Source organism: Penicillium nucicola (genome assembly GCF_028828085.1).
Source record: "Penicillium nucicola strain IBT 29836 chromosome Unknown utg000010l, whole genome shotgun sequence".
Taxonomy (NCBI): Eukaryota; Fungi; Ascomycota; class Eurotiomycetes; order Eurotiales; family Aspergillaceae; genus Penicillium; species Penicillium nucicola.
In genome coordinates, this window is record NW_026643134.1 from 4,597,930 (window position 1) to 4,625,822 (window position 27,893).

Genomic DNA, 27,893 nt, shown 5'->3' on the forward strand with positions numbered 1-27,893 from the left:
CTCTAGCTGATGTGTGGAGAGGTCGACAAAAATGTCCCTTTTTCTCCAGGTCGGTGCTGCTGTGATACATGTGTATTGCTATCTCGCTGACTCAAATTATAGCATATTGATGCTTGCCTTCCGGTAACAGCATTGAAAGCCTTTGGCTGGGCCGATAAAAGATTCGTCTTTGAGGGCCAAGGCCCTCATTTCCGTGTGGTTGACGATGCCACTGGCGTTGTCTCTGCGCAAATCCAACCATTTAAAAGAAACAATGTTCATGGTTTTATTACTCTGAACCAACGGCCAACGGACCATGGCACAGGCCATGTTCAAATGATCGTCTGGGGCGGAATTTCTGTGCGAGCCATCAATCTCGTCATGGGACCTGGTACTGAAGTGTCCTTGTCAGCCTCCAGTGCCGAGTTCTATGCCCCGGACTGGATCATGAGCGGATGTGCCTCTGCTGAGAATGGCCACCATGGGGCATTCATGATCACTGCAAACAATGCTATCATTGGATTGGAGGTAATCAACAGTGAAGACTCGAAAAAAGAGACAGTCATCTCTATACACCAGCTGGCTACCAGTGTAAAGTCAATCCTTTACTCTGCCCATGTGATTGCACTCTCTCCTTCTCATATTCTTATGGCTTCCGGCACTGTCTTCGGAGAAATTATTGTATGGTCCTGTTTCTTGCAAGGCAGTGAATTACGCCAGGCCAATGCCATCGCTTCTATCCACCATTTCTTCACAGGGCACGATGGTTCGATTTTTGATGTCCGTATCTCTCCTCAAATTGCGTCCCTGAACGGAGGACAGTTTGGCAGACTTCTAGCAAGCTGCAGTGATGATAGAACCGTGAGAATCTGGGATATCTCGGACTGTGAGCGGAAAACCGCACAAGATCCTTCCGCATACTCGACAGATGGATATGACTTAAGAAGCACAGGTTTTGGTCCTGTCGAGGAGGGTGAGCAAGGCGTTGGATCTGAATCGTGCGTGGCTCAGGCATTCGGTCACATAGCCCGCATCTGGGGTGTTCATTTCCGGTCTATTCAGCATGATGATCAAACTGGAATGGGGCTTGTATCTCGGGGTGAAGATTCTACATGTATTATGTGGGATCTTACCTGGAAATCGACCTCCACAGGAGCAACACAGTATCAGCTCAAACAGACCTATTCATTACATCCTCACTATGGCAAGCATATCTGGTCACTGGATCTTTGCAGACTTGGTTCTGAAACCATTGTTTACACGGGAGGTGCGGATGGTGCATTGAAAAGTTTTGCCATTGAGGAAAACGACGATCGATACCGGGGAAACAACAATTTCATGGTAGAGCAACCTTCTTCGTTGCAAAAAAGGCCACACAAAAGTCAGGGTCTGAAAGCATCCGCTTTTGTCTCCCACGATTGTCTTCTTGGCTCTTCTGCACAAGGTCAAGTCCAGCTTGGGTATTTGAAGGGCACAGAAACTAATATTACTTGGAAGGAGCTATGTATTCAGCCTGAGCTTGCTTCTTGGGTATTGATGACCAGTGAACCCCGGAAAGGCTTAGCATTGATCAGTAATGCCCGAGGACTAATTCGATTGTACAATCACAGTACAAAATCGATTGTTGAAATCACTGAATTGGGTACACGGCCTCTCAATATGTTTTTCCTTGAAACCCAATCAGCAGAAACTGAAACCTCAGATCCGTCCAAGGGCTTTACCTTCTTGGTCTGCTATACGGCAGAAGAGAAGGTAACACTTGTCACAGTCTCAGATATGGAAAGTGATTGTCCAAGTGTTGAATTATCTACGATTGGCGTGCCACCCTCTTTCGTGGCGGCGAGTGCAGCTTTAATTTTCAGTGGTCAATACTTGGCCGTCGGCTCCAAGGGCGGCGGACTTGCCATATTCGAAACCTTTGATACTGACATAGGCTCACGACCAGTGTTGCTTGATCGACGTGTTCATGGCAAGGAGTTCGTCAATCACCTTAGCCTGGTGTCATCTGTTACCCAAGAGCATGGCTCAAGCGTTGAATACCTATTAAGTTGCGGTCGTGATGGCACATATTGCGTTCACAAACTCGAGCTGTGCAAGGACAGAGAAGAGGCAGTATCAATGCAAATAGTGCACCGTACCGCATCTCTAGTCGGAGGCAACATCGAAGGCGGTTATTTCGACAAAATGACCGGTCATTTCATGCTATATGGATTCAGATCTCAAGACTTTGTTCTCCGCAACGAGTCCAAACTGACAGACGTTGTATCAATCGCTTCTGGTGGTTTCCGCCGGGCCTGGGCTTTCCATCCAGGAACGAAAGATAGCGATGCTTTGTTCACATGGCGAGACCAAGGAGCTTTGCAGACCACCCGTATACGCCATGATGCTCGCTGCTTGTTGAGAGCCGGAGCTCATGGACGCGAACTCAAATCAGTTGATGTTTTCAATCCGATTGGGGGAGGTCAGTCTCTGATTGCCACCGGCGCAGAAGACACTACTGTTCGTCTCTTTAAATCGGCCCCTTCAATGACTGCTACTTCAAAGACTGCCTTCGAGTGCCTGCGGGTCTTGGATACACACAGATCCGGTATTCAACAAGTGACCTGGTCCAAGGATGGAAGATTTTTGTTTACTAGTGCTGCCTACGAAGAATTCTTTGTCTGGAAAATCAGCGAAGTCCCCTCGTTTGGTATCGCTACGAAATTGATTGCCGCCAGTCCCAAAGACGACGCAGACTCGGACCTCCGGGTTCCCAGCTTTGATATACTGGAGGTAGAAGATCACGATGGGGAACAGAGCTTCATTGTGTGCCTTGCTCTCGCGAACTCCACTCTCAAGGTATGACAATCACATTCCCTCAACTTGTCCTCGAACCAAGCTAATATCGTATTAGATCTTCCACTTCTCGCCATCTAATGAGGGTCAATTCACGCTTCTGGCGTCTGGGCGATACACGACCAACTGTTTGACCCAAGCACACTTCTTGGTGAAGAACTTGTCTGTGAGCCTTATCACTGCAGCCACTGATGGCCATTTCACGCTCTGGGATTTGACCAGCATACTGGAGCCGTTCTACACAATTACGAATGCGAGCTTGAAGGCTAAAAAGCCACTTGATGGCTCCTCGTTCTCGCCTGAAAACATCGCATGTGAGAATCGGTACCAGATTCATTCCAACAGCATCAAGTCGCTAGAGTTGGTACCCATCTCTGAAACGACCACTTTAATTGTGGCAGGCGGTGATGATAACTCAATCTCTGTCTCTCGCCTGATGACGACGCCCGACTCGAGCGTTAGCGCGCAGGTGGCTACGGTGTCAATTCCCGATGCGCACGCCGCGGCAGTGACTGCAGTCAAGGTGCTCAGCTCGCATGTGTCTCAGGACATTGCCTCCAACACTGGATTTACCAGTATCACTGTCGCATCCTCTGGAAATGATCACCGAATCAAGATTTGGTTGATCACCCTGGATCCCACGCAGCTTGGTACACAGGGTATCAAGGTTGAATTCTTATTGAACAGATATAGCTCCGTGGCCGATGTATCGTCCTTGGGGCTTATACACGGATCTGAGCATGATGTTTCTGCAGAGACTGACGATATTGGGTTGACAGAGAAGCCAAAGTTGGTGGTAGGCGGTGTTGGCATGGAGATGTTTGGTGTCAAGTTGTAACGAACTCGACTTGCATTCTGACGACGTGATGTTTCATGTACATAGAGCTTCAATGGCACATATTAGCCCGACATTCCGAGAATATCAAGCCCAAACTGGTGTTGACGTATCCCTTTAGCTGCATAACAGTGCTTAGCCCGTGTCCAAAAGGGCAAGGCCTTCCCCGCAAACCCCCAAGTGAATGCGTAGCCTGACATTTTATCTTCAAAATTCTTGTGAGGCCCTACTCTCCATTTCCTGCAGAATTGACTTCCGTGTCAATATCGACCCCGCAGTCTAGAGCGTTTCATGCATTCAACCGGCTCCATGTGGTGGGCCGTGACTCGGAGCCACTGAGACCTGAGCATACTTAGGGGTGGAACTGTTTGCCAGGGTCGACATGATACAATTAATTTCAGTCAAGTCCCAAAAGAAAACGGAAAGGCAGGAGTACATAAGGCAGGCGCTATGGAGAAAAAAAAGGCCACACTTGACAACTTGGTTCCTCTTTTCTAGTTCACCTATCAATTGTGCACCATGAAGCGTCTTTTTAGTATAATGGCCGGTGTGGGAATGGTTGCCGCTGGGCCTTTACAACATCGAGCCACAGAGACGTATTTCTTTACTTTGTAAGCAACCAAACTGGTAGATGCCACATGAGGAAGCTGACCGAGAAGTATAGTGGTGATTCCTATACCCAGAGCAACTTCGATGTCAATGGCACACAACCGTCTGCTTCAAATCCAATGGGAAATCCAACCATAGGTAGGCCATCGCCACCAGAAGCAGGTTCAAATGTGGTTGTTCTGATATTCTACAGGCACCGGTACATCTTGCGGTGGTCTCAACTGGGTCGAATACTTGACCACAGTCGACAATGCCTCGCTGATACTCAGCTACAATCTCGCGATTGGGGGAGCGACAATCGACAACCGAATTGTCAGTGCCCCGTATACAGATATGACTACACAGCTTGGTTACTTTGAGACCTCCTACAGTCAGAAGCCAGCCTCTGCGCCGTGGTCTGCCAGTGACACCGTCTTTGGATTTTGGATTGGAATCAATGAGTATGAGATTCCAGCCCTCAATTACGATCCCAGCTAATCGAAAATTCCGTAGTATTGGCTGGGCCTATTCAAGCAATGACGCCAGCGTCTTGGTTCCGAAACTAATGGCGCAGTACGAATCTCTTGTTGAAGAGATCTATGCAAATGGTGGACGGAAGTTTTTGTTCCTCACTGTTCCCCCCACGAGCCGCAGCCCACTTTTCCTTGATCAAGGGACGGACGTGGTAAATGCCCACGCGGCGTGGGTCACGGCTTACAACAAGGGCCTTCAATCGATGGTCAAAAGCTTCAAGGCGAAGCACAGTGGCGTGAGTTTGGGCTCCTCCACAGATCACTTATCCTATATCGGGCTAACCCATGGCAGACCACCACCGTGATTTACGATACTTGGAGTTTCATGACCAAGATCCTCGACAGCCCCCAGAAGTATGGATATCCGAATGCCACCTGCATCAGTGAAGATGGGACCTCGTGCGTCTGGTATAATACCTATCACCCAGGCTACAAGTATCATCAGCTGCAGGCAGCAGATATGAAACCGCACCTTAAGTCTCTTGGTGCGTGGTAAACGAGTCACGGACCAGCCAAGGAGTAGTATCAGCGTGGATCATCAGCCATGTCAAGTTTCAAAGTGACTCAAACTGTGATGTTTCATGGGGAGCGATCATTTCTTCTTTGAGTATCAGATATTTCAGATGGGCCAGTCCCTGTTTCAGCTGCAGTCATCTTATTTCGGACAAGGTCCATATTCTTCATCCCCACGTTGGCTTGCACAGTATGGTCTATGATCCGCCGAGGGGAAAATTCTGTATCCAAATGCAAATAAACAAGTAGTGCTGTCGAGTCCATTGCCTGATATTCGTGCATGTCTGATTACAACGTCGATCTATGCCTCAAACGCCACGGGCTTGCTGGGCATCTCTGGGCACCAACAGAACAATGCGCATAAAAGCCACCTATGTATAAAGAAAGCTTGAAGTGGGACAGGTCCCTGACGTTCTGTCTGCTCCAAAGACACGGCATCCACTTGGCTCCGTTTCGCAATTGGAGAGAGCCAAGAAGATCATTATGGCCAGGCCTAATTCTATGGACTTTCTTTGGGGAATTTCTACTACTCAGTATGGCAATATCAAAAGTTGCTCTGTACTCCACTTCTTGGAAGTCCTTCCATTTAGTCTCAGTTTGAAAGTCATGAATGCTCCGTGTCCTTTTCTAACATGGGTTTCTGGCACGAGCACTACGTAGACTAGCTCAATAAGGAACGGATTCCGAAGTCTTAGAATAACTATAAATCACGTCCCCCATTCTCGGTGTTGAGATGCAGCAGCAGGTCTGGTTTTACCTACTCCCCTTCGGACTTTCACTTCTCATTTCCGCTCACTATTCTTTCATTACCTTGTAAATTGATCTGTGATTAATTACTGTATCAATATGAAGTTCACCAGCATTGCTCTCCTCGCCGCCGCGGCCGGATCCGCAGCAGCAGCTCCTGCCAAAAGCCATGCAAAACGAGCTTCGCCATTCAAATGTTTGTCTGCATGAGCCTAGCAGTGGCTGAAAGTGCTGATCACTCATTCTATTCAGGGTTTGGAGCAAGCGAGTCAGGCGCTGAATTTGGACAGGGCAACCTTCCCGGTGTCTATGTATGTTGGCTATAGATGTGTTTGCGCAGATCTCAATTGACCAATAATCAGGGAACCGACTATACTTTCCCTGATACCGATGCGATTCAGACCTTGCAAGGAAAGGGAATGAACATTTTCCGAGTGCCGTTCTTGATGGAGCGGTTGGTTCCTGATTCCCTGGCTGGATCGTTCGATAGTGCCTATCTGGGAAATCTGACCTCGGTAAGTGATCCCAAACCGTGGATTCAAAGCAGGTAGATGATTGGATGCTGACCTATAGTACAGGTTGTCAAAGCCATCACTGACACAGGAGCCCATGCCGTCCTTGACCCGCACAACTTTGGCAGATAGTAAGTGGATTTAATCGATCTACCATTGCTCAAGCAAGTTGATACTAATGAGGACATTATAGCAACGGCAACATCATCTCAAGCACTGACAACTTCCAGACCTTCTGGAAAAATGTCGCCGGCGAGTTTGCTTCGAATGACCTAGTCATCTTTGACACGAGTTCGTCTGCCCCCAGCTCCAATTGTCTTCAACACAGCATTGTCTAACAAGTATCCCTCCAGACAACGAGTATCATGACATGGACCAAACCCTAGTTCTGAACCTCAACCAAGCCGCCATCAACGGCATTCGCGCAGCAGGCGCAACAAGCCAATACATCTTCATCGAGGGAAACAGCTACACAGGCGCCTGGACCTGGGTCGATGTAAACGACAACCTTAAGGCCCTGACCGACCCGCAAGACAAGATCGTCTACGAGATGCACCAGTACCTTGACTCAGATGGGTCTGGAACTAGTGAAACTTGCGTGTCGACAACTATTGGAGAGGAGCGAGTGACCGATGCCACGCAGTGGTTGAAGGACAACAATAAGGTTGGAGTTCTTGGTGAATTTGCCGGGGGTGTTAATGACCAGTGTAAGACTGCTGTTACTGGGATGCTTGATTATCTGGGGGAGAACTCTGATGTGTGGATGGGTGCTTTGTGGTGGGCTGCTGGGCCTTGGTGGGGAGATTATATCTTTAGTCTGGAACCTCCAAGTGGCACGGCTTATACTGGGATGATGTCGACTTTGGAGCCTTATTTGCCTTGAGATCTGGTCGTGGGGGTCGCTTTCACTATCAAGGGTGTGGTTACAGTTCCCTGTAATATGGTTTGATACCTAGTCAACGCCACTGTTCTGTTACCTGGACCCCGTGCCTACAACTTGAACATGCTAGAAGAGGCCAGAAATCTAATGGAATATTGCTTTTCGGAGAATTTGCACCGCTATGGTACCTCAAACTGTAGTAGCATAAACTGGATTAGTACTTGATATGGTTAGTTGTTCTCCCGGTGGCATTTATAAAGTATCTTCCTTTCGAGTCACCTGTCTCAGCTGAAATTGCCGAGTACAAAGCTGCACATAGCAATACAAATCCTGGTTATGTTTAGAGTTGCAATCGACGATCAAACCTTGGGTTTCTTGGAATCTTCAAAGGCTTTAGCCCTTTCAGCCTGACATTATGACAGGTCAAGTTCTTCTCGGGAATTACTCCCCATTTCGAGGACTGCATTCAAGGGTTAGTGGCTGAAGTACGCGCACGTCAGACCAATGACACTGCCAATAGTAAGGTCAATGTCATCTTGGTCAATGAGCGTTTTCAAAATACGAAGTGAGTCAGTGTTTGCGCAGGCTGGTTGGTTTATTGACAAAGCCTGCATGGTGCGTAGTTTCATTGCTGCGCACAGGGCAACTAATAGTGCCTCTTGGTTATTCCAAGGCGCTGCTGGGACAATATCATCGATGCTTTCCTAGCCTTCCCAAATATCTGCGCCAAGTTTGCATGTTAGATGTGAAAAGCATGTCACCGTGATTATTCTGACAATCTGATTTCCCAATCTTCGATAAGCCGGGATACTTGCTTGAACGAAACAGGTTTCGTTAGGAAGACATCCACCCCTGATTCCAATGCTTCAGACTCGTCGCGTAAGCTGCTGAGTCCCGTGAATGCGATGATCTTGGCTGAAACGCTGTTGCCTCGTTCTTTTTCGATTGCACGTATCGTACGAGTCGCTTCGAACCCGTTCATTATAGGCATGGACATATCCATGAAAATAAGGTCGTATCCCAGCGGCGTCTTTTCGACTAAGTCGACGGCTTCTCTGCCGTTTTGCGCTGTATCCACATTCGTGAGTTTCCATTTCTTCATGAAAGTTTGAATAAGTCGAAGGTTGATATCATTGTCATCGACTAGCAATACCCGGGGTTTGATTTGGGCACCAGATGATGGATTAGAACAAGTTGGGTCGCTATATGAGGAAGCGGAGGAAGAGAGGGAAGGTGTTTGAGCACTGGAAGCACCGCTTCCAGGTGTAAGGCGAGAGCTGTCTGTGCGTGAAGACTGGTCAGAAGATTTTCGCTCCGCAGGTTCCATGTAGCTGCGAGAAACGGTCTTGATATTGGCTGATTCGGTCAATGGTGCTTGTAGACTTCCGGATGTCGATGATATGGAATCCCCAGTGGATGGATTTGAGCCTGAGGGCCTAGGTCGTTCCGGTATCACAAGTTCTTGTTTGGGACGAGCTGGACATGGCGTAGAAGATGGCGACTTTGGATAAAGACAATTCAAGATTCCTTTGGCGAGTTTCTGGGGACCACAGGGCCGACGAAGCATCACCAGGGACTCAGCAAAACGCGACCACTGTGTTCTGGTATCACCAGCATTGCCTGTGTCGCTGCGAAAAACAAGAATGCTTGGCAATGGAGCATGCAAACACTGTAGTTCTTCTTCAGTTGAATCACTTTCGTTGGCAAGTAAAACATCAACATGTTCATGTGCAGACCAAGGCACCAGCTTCAGGCCATACCAGTCAATGATATACTGAGCAATGGAAGACCAGAAATGGTGTTCACCAAGACAGGAGGGATCTACCCCCCATATCGCGATGCGTTTCCCAGTCAAGTCCAATTGACGCAGTTGGTAGGGTGTCGTGAGTGTCTGTTGTTCCAAAGTCCGTATGTAAGGCGTTGATGACGAACTATTCTCTCCCACTGGACGCTCAAGAGGTATTATCACCTTGACAGTAGTGCCTTCGCCTTTTCGGCTTTTGATTCTGATATTTCCATGGAGTGTTTTCACAATGCCACGGACTATTGAAAGGCCCAGACCAGTGCCAACTGATAGTGTGTCCTCCTGTGCGAATGGGGTGTATAGACGTGTCTGTAGGTACTCATCCGACATGCCGATACCCGTGTCTGAAACCGTCAACGTCACCATATCCTCGAGGCCCTGACGTCGCGAACGACCCTTTGAGTTCTCTGTGGCTTGTATTGAAACAGATACCAATCCCCTTTTGGTATATTTCAAAGCATTCCCAAGAAGGTTCATAACTATGCGTCTGAGGGAGCCGGCCTGAACATTGTAGAGCCAGTCATTACCACTAATATCGAGAATAACCTCCACATTTGAATCCCAACCAATTTTGTTGGCCTGTTTCGATGGCGAAGAAGACAAATTCGGCGACTCGTCAATGGGATGGTCGACTGGCATAGTTGACCTTTGGATATGAGAATGCCCCAAACACACGCTATCCACAACATCTTCTATTAAAGTGGCAACGTTTGTTGACACAGGTGGATCGAGCCGCACTGGGATATCGTCTGGAGCTTTCGGTCTCCATGGATCTTTTTTGCGTTTTTGCCTCTTCTTCTGTCTTTCCAATGATAATATCTTGCTGAAATCCAAAACTTGATTCAGAGTATCCAAGAGAGTCCGGCCACATGAATTCACCGTTTCGAGAAGAGACTCTTGGAACTGGTCCAATTGAGTATCCCCCAGAAACTCGGCAGCTGCCAACACACCATGTAGTGGGCTGCGTAGTTCGTGAGAAATACTGCCTATGAAATCTCCCTTTTGGCGGTCTGCGACAACTGATTCAACACGGCTGTATTCTGTCATGATGGAAGAAGCGAAGCCAAATATTGAACTTAGATCGATATCCCGACTGAAAACTCGTGTCGACTGGGTGGTCCATGAGAAACACCCTGCAAACCACTGTAAACTAGTGGCGTTCCACAATGGAACAAACATGACCTGAGTAGCATCAGGGAAGAAGGCTTTCAGTGTTTTGGCCTCCAAGGCCCTGGATGTTAAATTATATTTGCGAGATGCGCCCACAGATTGCTCTTCGTCTGAGGTAGACAAACTGCCATCGCGGTGAAATGACCAGAGTCTACCTTTCGGGTAGCGACGTGATAGCTGGTTTAGAAAGGCATTGTCGAGTTTGACGGCTGGGTACGATACCTCAGTACTCGACATGTATGAGAACGGATCTTCTCTCGTGGAAAAAGCAAGGAGAGGCCCAGGTGTCTCAGCATCAGCTGGATGCAAAGCGCTATGGGTGAAGCTGTCTGAACAATCATCACTGGTCTCCAAAAACATTACACTACCAGCACCGTCCAGGTCCAGACTTTGCCGTATAAGATTCGCAGCTCGCTGAAACAACCAATCCGTGTTACTTGAGACCATCGAACCGCCATCACCATGTCGCGAGCTATGCGATGACGGTGCTGGACTAGCTGAAATGCCAGCCCTCAAGTCTTCGCCAGAAAAAGGGCTTGCAGACCGTGCGGCAGCATCTGAGAGGGGCACCACATCATCGGTCTCGAACTGTGCTGTACGAAGATTTGAATCGCTATGTTGAGAGTCAGCAGATCGGCTCTGCCTGCGATAAGGCGATGTGTATGAATGGGGACTCCAGTTTGAGCTGTTCTGATGAGCAAGGGGAACATGATCGGCGAAGCTGGAATTGCCGTCCACGAACAGACGGAGACCCTGTGATAACCGGGAGGCACGGTGACCTTCAACGGCCTGGCGGCTGACCCGTAAATATTCCATAACCATAGCTCCCACTGTCCCCAGTATATCCTTCTCCGTATCAGACAGGCCCTCACGGGGTTCAGGGTCCAATATGAACAAACATCCCAAATTTATGTTGCTGTCGGACGTCAAGGGTGTTCCGGCATAAAATCGGGAGTGTGGCTCGCCTTGAACGAAAGGCAAAGCTTTGAAGCGCTCCTCTTGTTGAAGATCGTTGACAATAAGAAAAGGATATGTTCCATCTTGGTGTTCGGGCGGCAGTATATTGATTGTTTCCTGTTCGAAGAGATACATCAGCATTGAAGGTACAGTACATAGCAACTTTGATGTGCCCTCACTCACCTGACATATGTTCCACGTGCTAGTCAATGTGGATGTTCCAGCAAAGAGGTTGTCACCTTTGTTACCGAATAATGTTGAGGTTCCCACGTTGGTCGTTTTGGTAGCTTCGGCCAATACGAACTGAGAGTCGCGATTCAAGATACTGAAATTGATCAGTCGAGTCAAAGTATTTAGAGGTCCTTGGTACAATAAAAAGCTTACGTGATAAAGGCACGTTGTGCATTCAGGCGTAAAGCTGCCAGCTGTGCAAGAGAGGTCAAAGTCGTATTCGGGCTGTACAAAAGATTTGCATCAATCGAGGCCGTCTCAGAGACATTGTCATCCAGAACAGAAGTAGAGGAGCACGAAGCAGTCGAGGGGCCGACATGAGAGGTCAAATACTCGCCAGCGGACCATGTTGCATTTAGCGCTGCTGGATTTGTAGGCTGAAAGTAGCGATAGGTCTCGCGGGTTTGACGGTCTGCTTCATGATCAAACAAAACCTGCTCTGTAAAATTATCCATTGTCGGGTCGCCATGGATGGAGAATATGTGAAGAAGTGTGCATCACCCAAAGGGAATATTTGCGAGCGGGGCAGTTCAACAGGTTAGTGACGGGCAAGCTATGACGTAGCTAGACGCCAAAGTACAGGAGATCGCAACATCAATAAATCTTCTCTCCACACTACCCCACAACTGCCTATTTTAAATCGAACTCCTGCTCAGGGTTCGATGTCAAATGTCTGGAAACTACTGACTTCAGAGCACAACCAACTTAAATGCCACAGGGAAAGCAAGATCTTTGTAGCCAGTATCAAGCAGCCATCATTATAGTATGAAGAATAAGCCTCGCAAATGACGCAGCTTCTTGTGTTTCTGCAGGATCATACTATATTTGGGAGGCCCTCCATTTTCGTCTGGGAACCTTGAACGGCCCGGTCCATCTGTACATGTCAAACAAACATCTGGATTCTCAATGGTGTAGGTTGCTAGACCCTGGATATATATACCCTTGGGTAGTTCACATGCAGGCTCAAACACCAACTCAAGGCAGGATCCGGTTACGATTTTAGTACCGGCTCTGTCCATCGACATTTGTGTGATGACCTCAGGTTAAGTTCAATTTCATAGGACTGAACAATGCGACACGCCAAATATACGGTAGATAGCCGGTTGAGAGTCGCTAGACAGTATTTAGAAGGGTATGTGCAAGGAATGATAGTCATAACGTGTGCCATAGAGCGCGCCTCATATAGATTGAGGAGAGCGCAGCGATTTATCCTGAAGGGTTTATCCATCTTGGCATCAGCGATCAGATATGTACAAAGTGTCAGCCGATGACGGCTGATATTGACGATCGACGTCAGTGCGTGGCTTTGAAAAAGAAAAAGAAAACATAGGAAACCCCCCCCACCACGAACATCTAGAACCATGGCAGTGTAGAGGTTCGTAGGGCTCGCTAGAAAAGGTAATTTTGAGAAAAAAATAAATAAATATAGATTAGAAACATGGGGAGTTCCCAGAATCGTTAGAAATGAGTGCGTGGTATGTGCAGTTTTCGGGCTTCGGGACACGGCATAGTGCCAAGATTAAAACGGGGAAGCCTAAGAGATTAACGAGTGGGCTTACGCAGCTACGAGGCGAAGGGAAAAAACTAATGAAGGGATCCACAAGGCTGTTCAGGGTAGAAAGGGTGACGAGGCTCGAGTTGCGGAATCTCCTATTGTGGCCACTAGAATGATGATCCTACGTCAAACCATGGGTCATTTCGATTTATCAATTTGGGTCAGGTACAGACATAACTGAAGTCTGAACGGCATGTTGTGATACATTGTAAGAGTCATGTATCATGTAGAGAGAGAAGACAAGATATCGGGACATATTCTATATGCTGTTACCGACAGACGATTCACCTTGCTGTCAAGTTCCATGTTGACTGCTGACTCTGAAGGGATAGTTAGTTACAGACAGGGAGGGTAATACCTCCAGTCCCAAAACAGACTAGCGGCAGCCACAAATAGAAGCAAACGTGGCCCTGAGGCGTGACCTGCCAAGCCCTGATTGGCCCGATGATCCCTGCGCCTCTTTTCAAGGAGGCTGGTGCTGTGTGTTTAGTTGTTGCGATGATCATGTTAGGTTAAAAAGCACCTGCCTCCCCCTTCTCCATCATCCATCTTACTCAATCCTGCTATCTTGCTATACTATCTATATTCCCCTAACCATCCACCCCCCAACAACATCACCATGGGAAAAGCCGGTCGCATGGCGTGTATCTTCACGCCCTATGTCTTGACCATTGCGTCATTGATTTGCATCATTATGGTGGGATTGGGTTGCACAAAGGCCAGCTCAAGTACTTTGAACAATCTATACTTCCTTCGCGTAAGTGGTCCACTACCTTCGAGATTCTAGGCCCATCTAACCTCGACGCTCGATAGCTTGACATTTCAAACATCACGGCAAGCTCAGACACAACAACAGAGATCGAGAATGCCCTCAGCGATGCTGGAATCACCTCCGTGACTGTGAGCGACCTCACAAGTGCCATCGAAACAATTGAGAATGAATCGGGTCTCGCCGACTACTACGACATTGGTCTCTGGGGTTACTGTGAGGGCGACATCTCGGGCACCAAGAAGAACATCACCTCCTGCTCAAAGCCCAAGGCCGAGTTCTACTTCGACCCCCTTTCGCTCTTCGGTCTGGAGAACACCAACGCCGAAAGCGCCCTCGGCACAGACGCCAAGAAGCTCATGAATGTTTACAAGGCAGTCTCCAAGTGGATGTTCATCGCCTACTTGGTCGCTTTTATCGCCACTTGTGCTGAGATTCTAGTCGGTATTTTCGCCATCTGCAGTCGCTGGGGTAGCTGTGTCACCACCATCGTCTCGATCGTTTCGTTCCTGTTCACCCTAGGAGCCTCTCTCACATCCACAATCCTGTTCTCCATCGCAAAGGGCTCGCTCGGCACAGCCGCCAAAGCCTATGGCGTCAAGGTCTCTATGGGCACAAACATCTACGCTGCAACCTGGCTCGCCGTAGTCTTCTCTCTGGCTGGTACGATTTTCTGGATGTTCAGCACCTGCTGTTGCTCCGGCCGCTCTCCCTACGGCCACAAGGATCGCGGTATCAACCGCGGCTCCGTCACTGCTGAAAAGGCTCCCTATACCTACGAGCCCATTGATGCTGCCCACGCACCCTTTGGTAGCCAGCCTTACGCTCCTCAGGGCCACAACACTGCCTACCCTCCCCCTCTCGCCCACCATAACGACATCCCCATGACCAACCAGCGTCAAAACGCTTACGAGCCATTCCGTCACGTCTAAGCACCAAAAAGACCACGATATTTGAATGTATAACTTGAAGCGTTTTAGACTGGCGATACCAAGGCGTTTACCATGGTTTTTTTGCATGCCTTTTATGACCACTTTCCTTTGGATTTTTTTTTGGATGTTCATTACGCTATTGGCACACATGGACTGAGGTCTCTGAGCTATTGAAATATGTATATTGTTTTGGACCTCTATAGAGGAATGATTATTTCTGCATTTTGCGATTACAATACAATCATGACATCCCATAATGTGCCGCAACCTCGTAGCCAAGTCTTTATATTCCCCAGCTCAAAGATCTTCATTCTTAGTGAATCTCAGAACAGTGGCTCTTGGGAGCCTTGATGCCGAATGCCTCAGACCCTACACACAAACGCAGTATGAGTAAATATGTATGTGGACCGGACGGGGCTCGAGCCTTGTGTCCTGGAAACCGTAAGCTCCGTATGAACTGAACTTGAACTCAAAAGCTGATTACTGTCGATCTCCATTTCGCTAAGTTTAATCGCTGTTTGAGCGTTCCTCTGGGGGTAAAGTGGCCGGGAAGCCCCGGCGTGGAAATTGGACTATTTATCTTGATTGTGCACTGTATACTGTAAAGGTCCAAGTTATTGGAAAGTCCCCGCATTCTATTGGAGTTGATTACAACTGGGGGGGGGGGCTCCAGGTGGAGGGCGGGAGGGTAATAGCTTGTAGCTTGCGTTACAGCGTTCAATAGTTCTGCGGCTAAAAATTGACTGTGGCGCACAAAGAGGATATTGTACACGAAAACACACATGGCAATATTGTGGCCACCTCGTCCTTGTTCAATAGAGCATATCAATGAAAATCAAGGGGTATCCACCGGTATGCATACTCCCCCATTGGGTATTTGCCTGACCAGCGCCGGAGGTTAAAGGAAGCAAAAGTAAAAAAAATACAAGTGGAGAAATGAAAGAGATTTGGTGGGCTATCACGATGATTTAGGGCCCTGTTCTCGTTTGTAGGTAGGTCGGCAGATGACGCCTTTATCGTCGAGTTGGATCTTGGCCCCTCCACGGCGATTAAGCTCTTGGAGTACATTTTGGTCTTCTCGAGCCCAGCGTTTGAAAGGCGTATTGGGGTCATCGGACCATACAGGACCAGTAGGGAATATGTTTCTGAGAGATCGAAACCAGGGGCGTGGTCTTTGTCCCTCTTGTTGGACATGTTGAGCAGGAGCGGCGAATGTGATAGAAGCCTCTGGCGAAGCTTGGAAAGAAACGTGAGAGCTACGGCGGTCCTCATTGTCATCGCCAAGTTCAATGCTTGCGGTTCTGTGGTGGGTACGATATACCTCTTGAGAGTCATCGGCTTCGCTCATGTCAAAATCGCTCATTGCATGCTTGACCTGTATGTCATCCTTGTCAAATTGCATTAAATCCACAATATCCTGTTCTGAGCTGGGAAGCACAGGATATTGGACACCGATACGCGATGTAGGAGCCTGAGAGCCTGATAGTCCATTGCTGGGAATGTCTTGTTCCAATTTGACTTGTACTTCAGGCTGCGTTGCAGGAAGGACACCGACGTTGGTGCTTGTATCAGCGGAAAAGCCACTGGCACTCGCATTATCAAATGAATCAGTGTGGAGATCTGATAGTTTGTCCACAATACTGGCCCTGAAAGAGGGGTCTACCCCTTCACTGGTAAATGCAGGGCATGATGGTGGTTGATTTGGCAAAGTTGTTGAGCAAGGTGGAATGAATTGAGATGCTGCCACACTAATTGCGCGAGTGGTTAGGCTTCGTTTCTTGTGCCGGGGCCTTGAAAATTTTGAGCAAAAGAAGTCTTCGTAGACTAATGCCTTGGACTCTTGCGATGCGCACTCTTCTATGTGGCGCGGATAATCTTCGAGATTTAGGATAACAAAGTCGTCCCACAGAAATGATCGTTTCAACGCGCCAGTGTCTCGTAGGCCCTGCAGCTTGGCACATGTCTCGACGAAATGTGTAAATTCTCCAGAGTATGACTGATAGTCATTACAGAATTTCTCATAATACATCAAGGCTTGGGCGGTCTCGTCAGGCTTGTCGATAAAGCTCTGACGCCGTGCCACCAGCTCACCATTTAAATTTTGTAACGCCACCTCAGTATCATGAATACTTTCATTTAGTCCGACTTTAGGAGATCTCGATGGCGACTCTGCATCAGGAGCTGTCCAGACGGATGAACCACACAGAGAAGTGTCTGGGAAGTACGTTGCGCCATCAAGAGAAGAAAATTCTCTCATGGAATTCTGACTTGGTGCGTTTAGTTGGGACATGGACTGCGGATGAGAGCTAGAAAAGGGAATAGATGAAGGGTTGGCAGACGGCTGTGAGCTGAACATAGAGGAGTCCCACTGGCGCCGAGAAGTCTTTGAAGAATTAAGCACAACTTCTGTGTGAGACTGGGGGGTTTCTTGCGAAGTCGGATTTAAGCTGCTGGTTTGGGTCTGAGTGCCTAGCACGTCCACCCGAAGAGATTCGCCATCGATCGGCAAAGATGAATTTGGTGCCTTTTGAGAAGAGTCATCTTGCGCGTAAATTTCCTGCGAGTGGTAAGTCGCGAGAATTCGAGTTTCAGAGGATGTATTGGCCGCTTGGGATGATCGCCGCTGGGTATTTGAAACTTCCGGTTCAATTGCATTGTCATATTCCTTCTCGCAGCGCAACCGAGTCATTTTGATGGTAGGCGTCTCAACAACTTGAACGCCTCTCATATTGGGTCTTAGAAGTGATGGACCGGAGCTATTCCCCGAGCTGTCCATTCGTTGCTCAGGCTGACTGCTCGGTGGAATACTTGCCCCAAGACCGTAGGGAACGCATGTCTCCATCTCGGCTTCATCACTCTCATCGCCACTTGACTCGGGTAGAAGGATCTCTGAGAGAGCCGGGGGGCTTTCTGAACGCAATCCACCCTGACCCTCTTGAATTGGGGTTGGTTCTTGTTCCTCATCGTCAGTCCCTAATCCGGAATGAACGTGCTCTTGAGACGAATTATCACCAGGGCCTTGAGACTGGGATCTTGCCTCCTCTGGGATTATCGTTGACTCTTCACGAGGCTGGGACTTGCGCTGAGCGACGATTTCTAGAGCATTTTGTAAGGCGTCAATCTCCTGCGCGGACTGAGATATAGCACGAGATCCATTCACAACATTTACATCACCATCTTCTGCAGTTTGATATGCGCTAGATTGAGTGCCGCTCGGCGTGCAGTTATTGATGCTCCTGGATTTCCTCGAAGGGGGCGGGCTGTTGGATGGGAGGTTCTTTCTAGGGGGCCTTTCAGGTGAAGACGGCCAAGAAACGATTACTGAACCTTGGCTTACCAAGTCAGCGACAGATTCAGTCCCGTCCTCTTCTTGCTGGGTTTGGACCGGATGAACAATCTTCTGATCCTCCTTCTCTGCCAGGAACTTTCTTCTTTGAGCAACATCGTTCCATCTCGACAGAAGTCTGGGTGGTACATGACACAACGGTGCAGGTTCGCTAGAGCCTAGTTGGACCCACACAAGTGGCTCAAAAAGATTGATTTGCTCTTTGGGAATATGAACATCATTTGTCGATATCTTTGTCATTCCATTCCATGGATCTGGCGATGGGTCCTGCATGGGCACATTTGCTACCCCGGAAAGCACGGACTCGGGCTCAAGCTCACCCAGGCCCTCTTTGATTCCTTTCAAGTCCTTTGGAGTCAGGTCCCCAGTATCAGTACGCTGTCGTTTGTTTGCTGACGCCTGAATGACCAGCTTTGGCTGCGCCTGGGGATCTTTGTCATCAAAAGATGCCTGTAAAGGTACACCCGTGCTGGAACGTTGTCTTTTCTTTGAGAGTACTTGACTTTGTCGGATATCCTCACTTGCAGTCTCGTCTCGATCAACGAGACCAATTGAAGAATACGTAGGTTGCTTCTCAATGACCATCGAATCAGCGATATGCGCACTGGTATTGAGATGGGGAGATTCAGTATCGAATTCATCAGCGCATGCACCTTCAGCTGGTGTGTTCGTCAGTCCATGCGAGGAGTGTGCTCCTGATTCAACCGGTATACTACTATTCTGTGACGGGGACTGCCTGATGTTACTAACTCCCAGCGATGGGCTATATGAATCAACTTGAGGTTTTCCCAAAGCGGCAGAAGGTCTCAAGAGCCCAATAATGGTGTCCTTGTCGAGACAAACGCGATTTCTTTTAGAGTTGTCTCGTCGTGCGTCGTGGTTGGCATTAGGCAAAACTTGGGAAAACAGTTGCGATCCCATCGATTCAACCTGAGAGCCAGGAGGGGTTGGTTGATGGAATTGGGATATTGAAGGCCCAGCCAAGACAACATCTGCTTGACCATTGGGTCTGGCACCAGCGGAAGCTGACTGTATTCTCTGACAGGCTTCCCTTATGAGATTTTTTATAAGTGGAGTTTTTTTTAGCTTGGGTTTAGGAGGCTCTCCTTTTGTGACCTTATCCCAACGTATGCGAAAACGATTGACGCGAAGCTCGATCTCGGGGGAGCTTGTCGAGTACAGAAGAGCCAGCTTCACATCAAGAAGCTCAATCAGCTGTCTTTTGGGTCCGTCTTTAATCGTTGATGGGCATGGGAAATTGGCCTCGTGCTCATTAAGCGATTCTCGCGAGAAGATGGCATCGATTTGATTCTTGGAGTCTGTCAACGTAGCGCGATCACCGTCTCCTTGGTCCCACTAATAGACACCAGATAGGTTAGTTACAAGGGACTTTGAGAGGTTGAGTAAGTTCATACCTTGTCAATTATCGCTGACATCACAAGTCTGTGGAGGCTGAAGCTGACACAACCCTCTTGGGTTTCCGCTTGTATTCCATCTTCACTGTGTCGGCCGAGGTAGAACAGAAGACATTGTTCGGCCAATGCCGCGAGAAAGGGACTAACTGGATTCATCGTCGGAATCCAGTTCTTTGACAAAGGTAGATCTGTGTCATCACTGAGGGTGAAGAATGAGTATTTGATGTAGTCACATCATGAAGCTGCGGTGATACACTAAAAACCGCCAATCGATAAGACGCGAAGCGCGCCCCGGCTGACTCAGCCCCACCACGTCATTTCACAGCTTCCGGTGCGGAGAGATCTACAGCTTTTTTGACCTCTACAGCTTTTTCTCGCCCGGACCTTGGGGTTTTGCGCTGTTGAGCGCTCGATCCTCTTGTGAATCATTCTATCGCGTTCTTGCCTCGAATGACCGGCCATCAACGGTGCCTCATCTCCTGTGTGGGGATGATCTGAGATCTTTCTGCCCAACTAAGACCTCATTCTGCGATATCCTGTGGATGCACATCACCATGGATTCGCAACAGGCCCAAGGCTCACGCAGCCCGTCAGAATCTTCCGTGTCACTTCCTCTCGGTCGACGCCGGTCCTTCAGCTCGATGGCAACGACTCAAACCGACCGAGAATCGATGAACACAGCTCTCGATCATATACACAATACAGCTTATCAGTCTGAATCACTCACTCTGTTCGAGGAATTTACCAGCCCTCCGCTACCGTCTTCTGCATCTGACGAGAAAGGGCTGTCCGAAGAGCTGCAAGGTGGACTAAGCGGTCTATACAGCCGGTTTAGGACTTCCGTGGGTGGAGTGAGGGATATTGTCAGCGGTGGGAAGCCTACAGACAAGATCGTAGCCGAGTCATCCGCAGCCAGGAGTCCTGCATCGGAGCGTTCGCTGGTCAAACCTGCCTCAGACCCAGCCAGTAGCTCGGCTGATCACCTATCGTCACAGCCCGCCTCTTTGCAAGGATCAAGGCTTCAGTCGCCTGTCATAGCGACTTTCCAGTCCCAGCAGGATCCATTGCCCTCGACAGCAACGGGAAGAAGATCAAGGATATCCTCAAAGAGTGGCAGCGTATCTTCCAAGACATCCATTCCACCGTCCCCGGGGATCAAGCCTGGTATTGCACCTTTGACCAAAGCGACCGGAGCTGCCGTTGCTACAGAGCCAGCTATCATCCAGCGCCATGCAAATGTCATGGGTGAGCCATATCACTCACGAAGTAGCTCCGTTAATGTCCCATTTCAAGCTCCATTCCCAGGACTCCACAGTGCAGAATCCACAAGCATCGGCAGCAAGGATGGCCCTGTGGATCTTTCTTTGAGTCAAACTTCCTCGTTGCTGAGCCAGAATCTTTCCAATTCGCCGGTGCTATCGGGGAAGATGCATGACAGCCATGAGGACCAATGCCAATCAAATCCCAAAGAGTTACATGTTTCGGCCACCCACACACCAGACAACCAGTCTCGAAAATCAGTATCTACCGATCCACAAAGACCGTCTGAAAACGTATCGCAAAATGCAACACTCAGAAATAGTAAGCAGGCTGAGCCAATTCAGGACCACGTGTTTCAGCGCTTGGGAGATAGATCGAACTCACGAACATCTTCGCGCTATGACGAGCCGCGAGCTTCAATATCTGCCTCCGCCAGTATTTCAAAACTTTCTTCCCGTGATGATTCGGCATATCAGCCGGATAAGACTTCTACCAAAGCGGCGCCTGTCTCTCGCGAGGGCACAGAAGCCAATGAGCCGCCCAAGATCATTGTCCCCGATCAGTCTAGTGATAAAAAGGTCCCAGCCCGATCTGGTCGACTACCTGGCTATGATATGTCACGAACTTCCACGGCAGGGACTGTGACCACAATCTCCTCTTTACCTCCACTGAAAACGAAGATCGATCAGGTCACCAATAGGCCCCCGCAACCTAGACGTCAACTGACCGCCGGTGGCGATGGTGTTTTGTCTCAGTTGAGAAACAAATTGCTCAGCAAGGACTTCTGGATGCGGGACGAAAACGCCAAGGACTGCTTCCACTGTAGCGATCCTTTTACCACATTTCGCCGAAAACACCATTGTCGAACCTGTGGTCAAATATTTGATTCAAAATGTACTTTGCTCATTTCGGGAGCGCGATTTGGTCAACCTGGAAGCATTCGAGTCTGCAAACCTTGCGAGAAAATGATAAATGCCCATGATGACGATTCTTCTGAGTTCTCAGATAGTGAGCAAAGCCCCATAGCTGCCAATCCGCGTGTTGCTGAACTCGGCTGGGGCAACAACACGAGAGCATCCGCAGATGACGATGATACATCCTCTATCATCTCCCAATCGATTGATCATGTTCTCAGAACCCCAACAATGGCCATACCGGCCACGCGGCGCGCTGGTGAGGGTCATAATCGCCGCTCGGCGGTTCTAGAAATCAACCCTGATCGCCCGTTGGCACGACCTACTTCTTCGCGATCGCTGCGATCCTCACTCGGTGCAAGACCACATTCTATGAGTCACAAGCGACATCATTCTCGCCAGCAGTATATCCGAGGCTTCAAAACACACGAAGACCGAGCCCCTTTTCAACGCCGACATGCAGATGACTCCGGCTTTGAATCACGGCTACCTGCCTTTCACAAAGACAATATCATTGATCCAGATCTGGCACAATATCTTTCTGACGATGCGTCAAGTGGTGACGAACAACCTAGCCTTCTCTCTGCAGTTTCTGAGGGCGTCCTATCTAAAAGTGGAGGCGACGGTGAGAGAGCCTCTTTAGGCGGGCTGCTAGCCTCACTGAAAAAGGGCAGATCTGCTTTCGGAGACAGGAGTACTCCTAGCATGAATAGAGACCCCGATGAAACAAGTATCACTAGCTCCAGAGCTGTGAATCTACCTCGTTCGTCTCGTCGCCGGAATATGAGCGTGGCAAGCAGTATGCACCGCAATTCACCCAGGACATCAAAAGACATACTTCAAGACGTCTCCTTGCCACCGGCTTTGCCACTCAAGCTCAACCATGTTGGGTTTAAGATGACCCGGAGCTCCTCAATGAGAGGACACGGAGCACCGCCAGTTGAACTGAACCGAGCGAGTCTAGAGCATGTACGAAAGCTTCTCCATCAACTTCTTGTGGAGTCCGCGATCCCTGGCGGTGATAGTTGGGCGAATGCCCTGATACCAATATTGTTGAAGGCCGCAGATGAAGTCGACCCAGATGTACAACGAGGAGATGATATGGATATTCGTCACTACGTCAAATTGAAAAAGATTCCTGGTGGTCGGCCTGGGGATACTGCCTATGTCTCCGGTCTCGTCTTTACCAAAAACTTGGCTTTGAAAAGCATGAAAAGAAGCATTCCACGTCCAAATATCTTGATCATCACCTTCCCTCTCGAATATGCTCGTCAGCAACAACACTTCATGAGCCTCGAGCCTCTTATCAGGCAAGAACGTGAATTCTTGGAGAACTTGGCCAGTCGAATTGCCGCATTACACCCAAATTTGCTTTTAGTCGAAAAGAACGTTTCTGGCCTGGCACTTGAACTCCTTGAGAAAGCCGGTATTGCAACTGCCTACAATGTGAAGCCATCTGTTCTGGAGGCAGTATCGAGATGTACACAGACAAGAATTGTCACATCTATGGATAAGCTGTTGACAACAACTTTGCATAGTGATTGCAGCAGCTTCGATGTGAAGACTTATGTCCACAGCGGTCGGAAGAAAACTTACATGTATATCTCTGGCTGCCCGAAAGAGCTCGGCTGCACCATTGTCCTACGTGGTGGCGATGACGAAGTTCTCGGGAGAGTGAAAAAGATCACTGAGTTCATGATTTATGTTGTCTACAATCTTCGATTAGAAACATCCGTCATGCGAGATGAATTCGCACAGATACCAACCTCGCCGACAGAAGAGCAGGTGATCGCTGAAAAGGACAAGAAAGCCACATCTCAAGCTAACAAGGAGAGTGAAACTCAACACGTAACCGGTGAAAAAAGTGTTGATGCCTCCGACAGCCAAATTCTTGTGGCATCTGATGCTACGAATGTCCCAGACGATATTCCAATGCCGACTTATTATGACGATATGGTTCATGATCACCAGACTAAGATTCTCTCTGCCTCGCCTTTTGTCAAATTTGAACCTCCGTATCTTCTGATGCGTACACGAGAAATGGAACGCAGACTTGCCTATCTGAAATGTCTTCGTGATCAAGATGGGAACTCTGATGAACTCACAGATGAAAAGGCTAAGCCACAAAAGTTCGTTCTCATCACCCCGGAAATGGTTCATCAATCACCGCAAGATGCCCCAGCAAAGGTCAAGGAAGTGCTGCGTGCTGCTCATGACGCGGAGTATGATCGAGCGCTGTACCATTATCAAACTCAAAAGCGCCAGTGGGAGGCTTACGTTGCAGGGAACGCCAACATGTTTGACCCCTATTCACACCAGAACCTTGTCGTTCTCTACAGCCTCGTTTGCACTACAACATCAGTGCCTTGCTCTGGGCCAGACGTCTTTGCTCTAGAGTTCTATAATGAACATGGCGATGACGTTATCTTCGAGTCCGACCTCACAATTGGTCAATATGTTGAAGACCTCTGTCACTCAGCCAATGCAGTTTGTACCGTCAATGGCTGCGAGAAACGCATGTTTGAACACCATCGTCAATATGTTCATGGTGATGCGCAAATCAGTGTTCTGGTACAACCATACCCATCTAAGCTGCGTGGTCTTCAGGACATCGTGTTAATGTGGAGTTGTTGCAAGATCTGCGGCAATGAAACTCAAGTGACCCCAATGTCAGACAGCACGTGGAAGTACTCATTTGGAAAATACCTAGAGTTATCCTTTTGGGGCAGAAATTTGCATGCTCGAGCTGGGGTCTGCCCTCACGATCTGCAACGGGATCACATTCGCTATTTTGGATTCAAAGATGTTGCTCTGCGAGTACAGTATGATCCAATTCGTCTTCTTGAAATCATCGTTCCTCGCCCTCGTGTTACTTGGAAAGTGGACAATGACTTAAAGCTAAGAAACGAAGTCTATACACGTACAGAGCAGCGCATCAAATGCTTCATGACATCTGTGAATTCTCGCTTGAAGGGCATCAATGTCGACAGTGTTGTTCCTGAGTTGGTAGACAGTTGCAAGTTGGAGATTGAATCATTGATCAAGAAGGGCCATGAAGATTTCAACACCTTGATCTGGCATCTGCAAGACAAATACACATGTTCTCGCTACTGGGAGATTATACCACTGAATGAGGTGCTTCGTGCGGTGCAAGAAAAGGTTGTTGAATGGGACACCACCTTTGCTGATTTTGAGAAGAACTTCTTCCCCTCTGAGAAGGATATTAAGCACATGGCAACGCTGCAGCTCAAAAAAATTTTCCTTGACAAGGATGCCACATCAGTCTCTCCAGAGGATTCTTTGCAAGCTCCAGCCGATGCAGATGATGAAAACGACGAGGAGTTGGACAGGCCACGCATGATGAGGCGCATGACTCTTTCTCCAGAAAAAGCACAAAATGTTCTGGTCTCAGTTGTTGAAGAACACGCGGGTAAAAAACACCGCGAAGTTGAGCCACCTTCTCGTCCAGAATCAACCGAAGAGACTCTCGAAGAGAGAGTCTCGGTCGATGCAACCGATAGGAAAAGACCATCCCAAGATGAAGCTGTGTCGCAAGAAGAAGTTCGCCATTTGGACTTGGCCATTCCTTCGGGTCAATTAGAGCGTGGTCCAGCCAATACCAATTTCAGTTCGAACCAACCACTGCCAGACCCCGATTTCCCGGCAATGGACTCTACTGATGGATCATCGGATTCTGTATCACCAAAAACGCCTGTTTTCCCCAAAGAAGTGGAAGATAGCGAAACCACCCTCCCAAGTACCCCAATACGCCGACCTTCGGCAATCCCTCGTCCTACCGACGCATCGTTTCGGCGCTCTGGTAAGGCACGATCTCCTCCTCTCCTGCGTGCTCAATCCCAGCCAGCGAACATTCCGAGGGACAGGGCTATCAGCAGCATTGCACTTCCAGTTTTGAAAATGTCAACCACCAACCCAGTTGAGCTTGATAAATCTGGAGGCGAATCCCCCAAGTCAGACAAGAAGCTGAGCGAACGTTTGGGCCTCAGTGCCCTCAAAAATGCTCGCTTTGCTTCAGGCCACTCCCTTATCCCACGATCTACTCCTGGAAAAAGGGGAAGCTCGCGGGTCTCCAATCTTGCAAGACATTTCGAACAGTTGAGTCGCGAATTCGAGAAAGAAAGACAGCGCGAGAGGCGCCAACGAGCTGCCCGAGGAACTTACTCACGTGCATTCCCATTGGCGTCTTCGAAGCCCATTGTGGAAGTCTACCGAAATGTAAGAGAGGCGGTGGAAGAACGCGAACCTCCAGTTGACGGCGAAGAATCTCCGCCCTCTGCGACACGGGTCCCGATGGATAACTCAAGTCGTAAATGTGATGAAGTCACCAATGAGACATCGCGTGAACAGCACTATCAACACCCTTTGCCATATTCCTCACCCACTGAGCCTACCGAAACGGAGGCGGATCATCATCCCGAGGCCCACCTGTTCTCTGATGCAGAAGTAGACGAAGGTCAAAGTGATGACGATCGAACCATGACTGAGGATCTTCATCCAGTGGATTCGCATGAAGAAACTAAGAACTCGGCGGAAGACGAGTCAATGGATTTCAAGGATATGCCCAAGCATGAGCGTACTACCCTGTTGAAGATGCTAACAAACTTCTGGTCTGAGCGCTCTGCAAGTGGATGGGCGTCCCTTGATTATCCCCTCAGTGTTATGGATCACGTTTTCGCCGATTGTGATATCATTGTGCGCGAGGATGAGCCAAGCTCTCTGGTAGCATTTGCGTTGGACTCGTCTGATTACAAAGAAAAGCTCTCAACCATTCAGCAGCGGTACGACGAGATGGAGGAAGATCAGCCAGAGCCTAAGGGTGATATTGAAGCCATGGATGAAGCCCGTGTCGAGCATGCTCTCTTGCGACCAACGGGCACACATCTCAAGTATCAGTTCCAAGAAGGCCAAGCCAAGATGCTTTGCAAGGTTTTCTATGCGGAGCAATTTGATGCACTGCGTAAAAAGTGTGGCGTGGCAGATCGGATAGTCGAGTCCTTGTCCCGTTGTGCGAAATGGGACTCGAAGGGCGGCAAGACCAAGTCGTTATTCTTGAAGACTCTTGACGATCGCTTCATTCTCAAATCCCTTTCGCCAATCGAAACACAGGCTTTCCTCAAGTTTGCTCCTGCATACTTCCAAATTATGTCCGAGGCGTTGTTCCATGAACTGCCATCTGCGATCGCCAAGATGTTTGGCTTCTACCAAGTCATCATCAAGAACCCGGTCACTGGAACCGAATTCAACTGGTATTTGCTTCTGATGGAGAACTTGTTCTACGATCGCGTTCCTACCCGCATCTTCGATCTCAAGGGCTCCATGCGAAACCGCAAAGTGCAAAGCACCGGGGAGCGGGATGAGGTCCTTTTGGACGAGAACATGGTCGATTTCATCTATGAAACACCTCTTTTCGCCCGAGAACATTCGAAGAAACTCCTCGGCCAAAGTGTATGGAACGACACTCTCTTCCTTGGTCGCCAAGATGTCATGGACTACTCGCTCATGGTTGCCATTGATGAAAGCCGTGACGAGTTGGTGGTCGGAATCATCGACTGCATCCGTACCTACACCTGGGACAAAAAGCTGGAGTCCTGGATCAAGGATAAGGGATTCGGTGGTGGTGGCCGCAACAGACCAACCGTCACCAGTCCCAGGGAATACAAGGGTCGTTTCCGGGAGGCGATGGCCAGATACGTGCTCCAAGCCCCAAGGTATGTGGTCTCAATCTCCTCTCTTTGACCGTAAAATACTCATTTCTCTAGCTGCTGGCATCAATTACAGCCAAATTTAATGCATCGATACGCACAGGGCGAGAACCACGCAACCGAAATCGAGGTGGATGACGGCTTCCTGGAGGATCCCAACTTCTAATTTCCCACGATTACCATTCTGTCAACACTACAATAATGACTTATGATTTGATGATGCATCCTTGCCCCGATTTGCTTTTTTGGACATTTGACATGTCTGTTTTCACACGCTATGCCATGTGCATTTTACCATATCACAGCCAAGACGATGTTTGTGTCCAACCATCTTTACGTCCCCATCATACCTGATTTACCAGCGAATTCACATGAAGCGGCGCAGGGGTATATTT

General features: G+C 48.7%; 7 protein-coding genes across 7 annotated transcripts; 5 read left to right on the forward strand and 2 right to left on the reverse strand.

The window, feature by feature from the left end:
- Positions 1-31: 31 nt before the first annotated feature.
- Positions 32-3,652, forward strand: N7511_010307 (tRNA (34-2'-O)-methyltransferase regulator RTT10; the record flags this gene model as incomplete). Its single annotated transcript, XM_057132684.1, has 3 exons — positions 32-49; positions 103-2,817; positions 2,873-3,652. The coding sequence occupies 3 exons, from the start codon at positions 32-34 to the stop codon at positions 3,650-3,652; spliced, it is 3,513 nt and encodes a 1,170-aa protein (XP_056980672.1).
- A 516-nt stretch (positions 3,653-4,168) lies between these two features.
- Positions 4,169-5,266, forward strand: N7511_010308 (SGNH/GDSL hydrolase family protein; the record flags this gene model as incomplete). The annotated part of the gene is made up of 5 exons (XM_057132685.1): positions 4,169-4,260; positions 4,314-4,396; positions 4,452-4,698; positions 4,751-5,006; positions 5,063-5,266. The coding sequence occupies 5 exons, from the start codon at positions 4,169-4,171 to the stop codon at positions 5,264-5,266; spliced, it is 882 nt and encodes a 293-aa protein (XP_056980673.1).
- An 863-nt stretch (positions 5,267-6,129) lies between these two features.
- N7511_010309 (glycoside hydrolase family 5 protein) lies at positions 6,130-7,425 on the forward strand (the record flags this gene model as incomplete). The annotated part of the gene is made up of 6 exons (XM_057132686.1): positions 6,130-6,226; positions 6,283-6,341; positions 6,393-6,545; positions 6,609-6,673; positions 6,736-6,833; positions 6,896-7,425. The coding sequence occupies 6 exons, from the start codon at positions 6,130-6,132 to the stop codon at positions 7,423-7,425; spliced, it is 1,002 nt and encodes a 333-aa protein (XP_056980674.1).
- A 763-nt stretch (positions 7,426-8,188) lies between these two features.
- N7511_010310 (GAF domain-containing hybrid sensor histidine kinase/response regulator) lies at positions 8,189-12,039 on the reverse strand (the record flags this gene model as incomplete). Its single annotated transcript, XM_057132687.1, has 3 exons — positions 8,189-11,470; positions 11,537-11,678; positions 11,738-12,039. 3 exons carry the CDS (start codon positions 12,037-12,039, stop codon positions 8,189-8,191), a joined length of 3,726 nt encoding a protein of 1,241 aa, XP_056980675.1.
- Positions 12,040-13,758: 1,719 nt separating this feature from the next.
- On the forward strand, positions 13,759-14,840 carry N7511_010311 (SUR7/PalI family protein; the record flags this gene model as incomplete). The annotated part of the gene is made up of 2 exons (XM_057132688.1): positions 13,759-13,896; positions 13,953-14,840. 2 exons carry the CDS (start codon positions 13,759-13,761, stop codon positions 14,838-14,840), a joined length of 1,026 nt encoding a protein of 341 aa, XP_056980676.1.
- A 958-nt stretch (positions 14,841-15,798) lies between these two features.
- N7511_010312 (uncharacterized protein) lies at positions 15,799-19,757 on the reverse strand (the record flags this gene model as incomplete). Its single annotated transcript, XM_057132689.1, has 2 exons — positions 15,799-19,542; positions 19,602-19,757. 2 exons carry the CDS (start codon positions 19,755-19,757, stop codon positions 15,799-15,801), a joined length of 3,900 nt encoding a protein of 1,299 aa, XP_056980677.1.
- Positions 19,758-20,155: 398 nt separating this feature from the next.
- On the forward strand, positions 20,156-27,664 carry N7511_010313 (1-phosphatidylinositol-3-phosphate 5-kinase FAB1; the record flags this gene model as incomplete). Its single annotated transcript, XM_057132690.1, has 2 exons — positions 20,156-27,504; positions 27,556-27,664. The coding sequence occupies 2 exons, from the start codon at positions 20,156-20,158 to the stop codon at positions 27,662-27,664; spliced, it is 7,458 nt and encodes a 2,485-aa protein (XP_056980678.1).
- Positions 27,665-27,893: the final 229 nt, after the last annotated feature.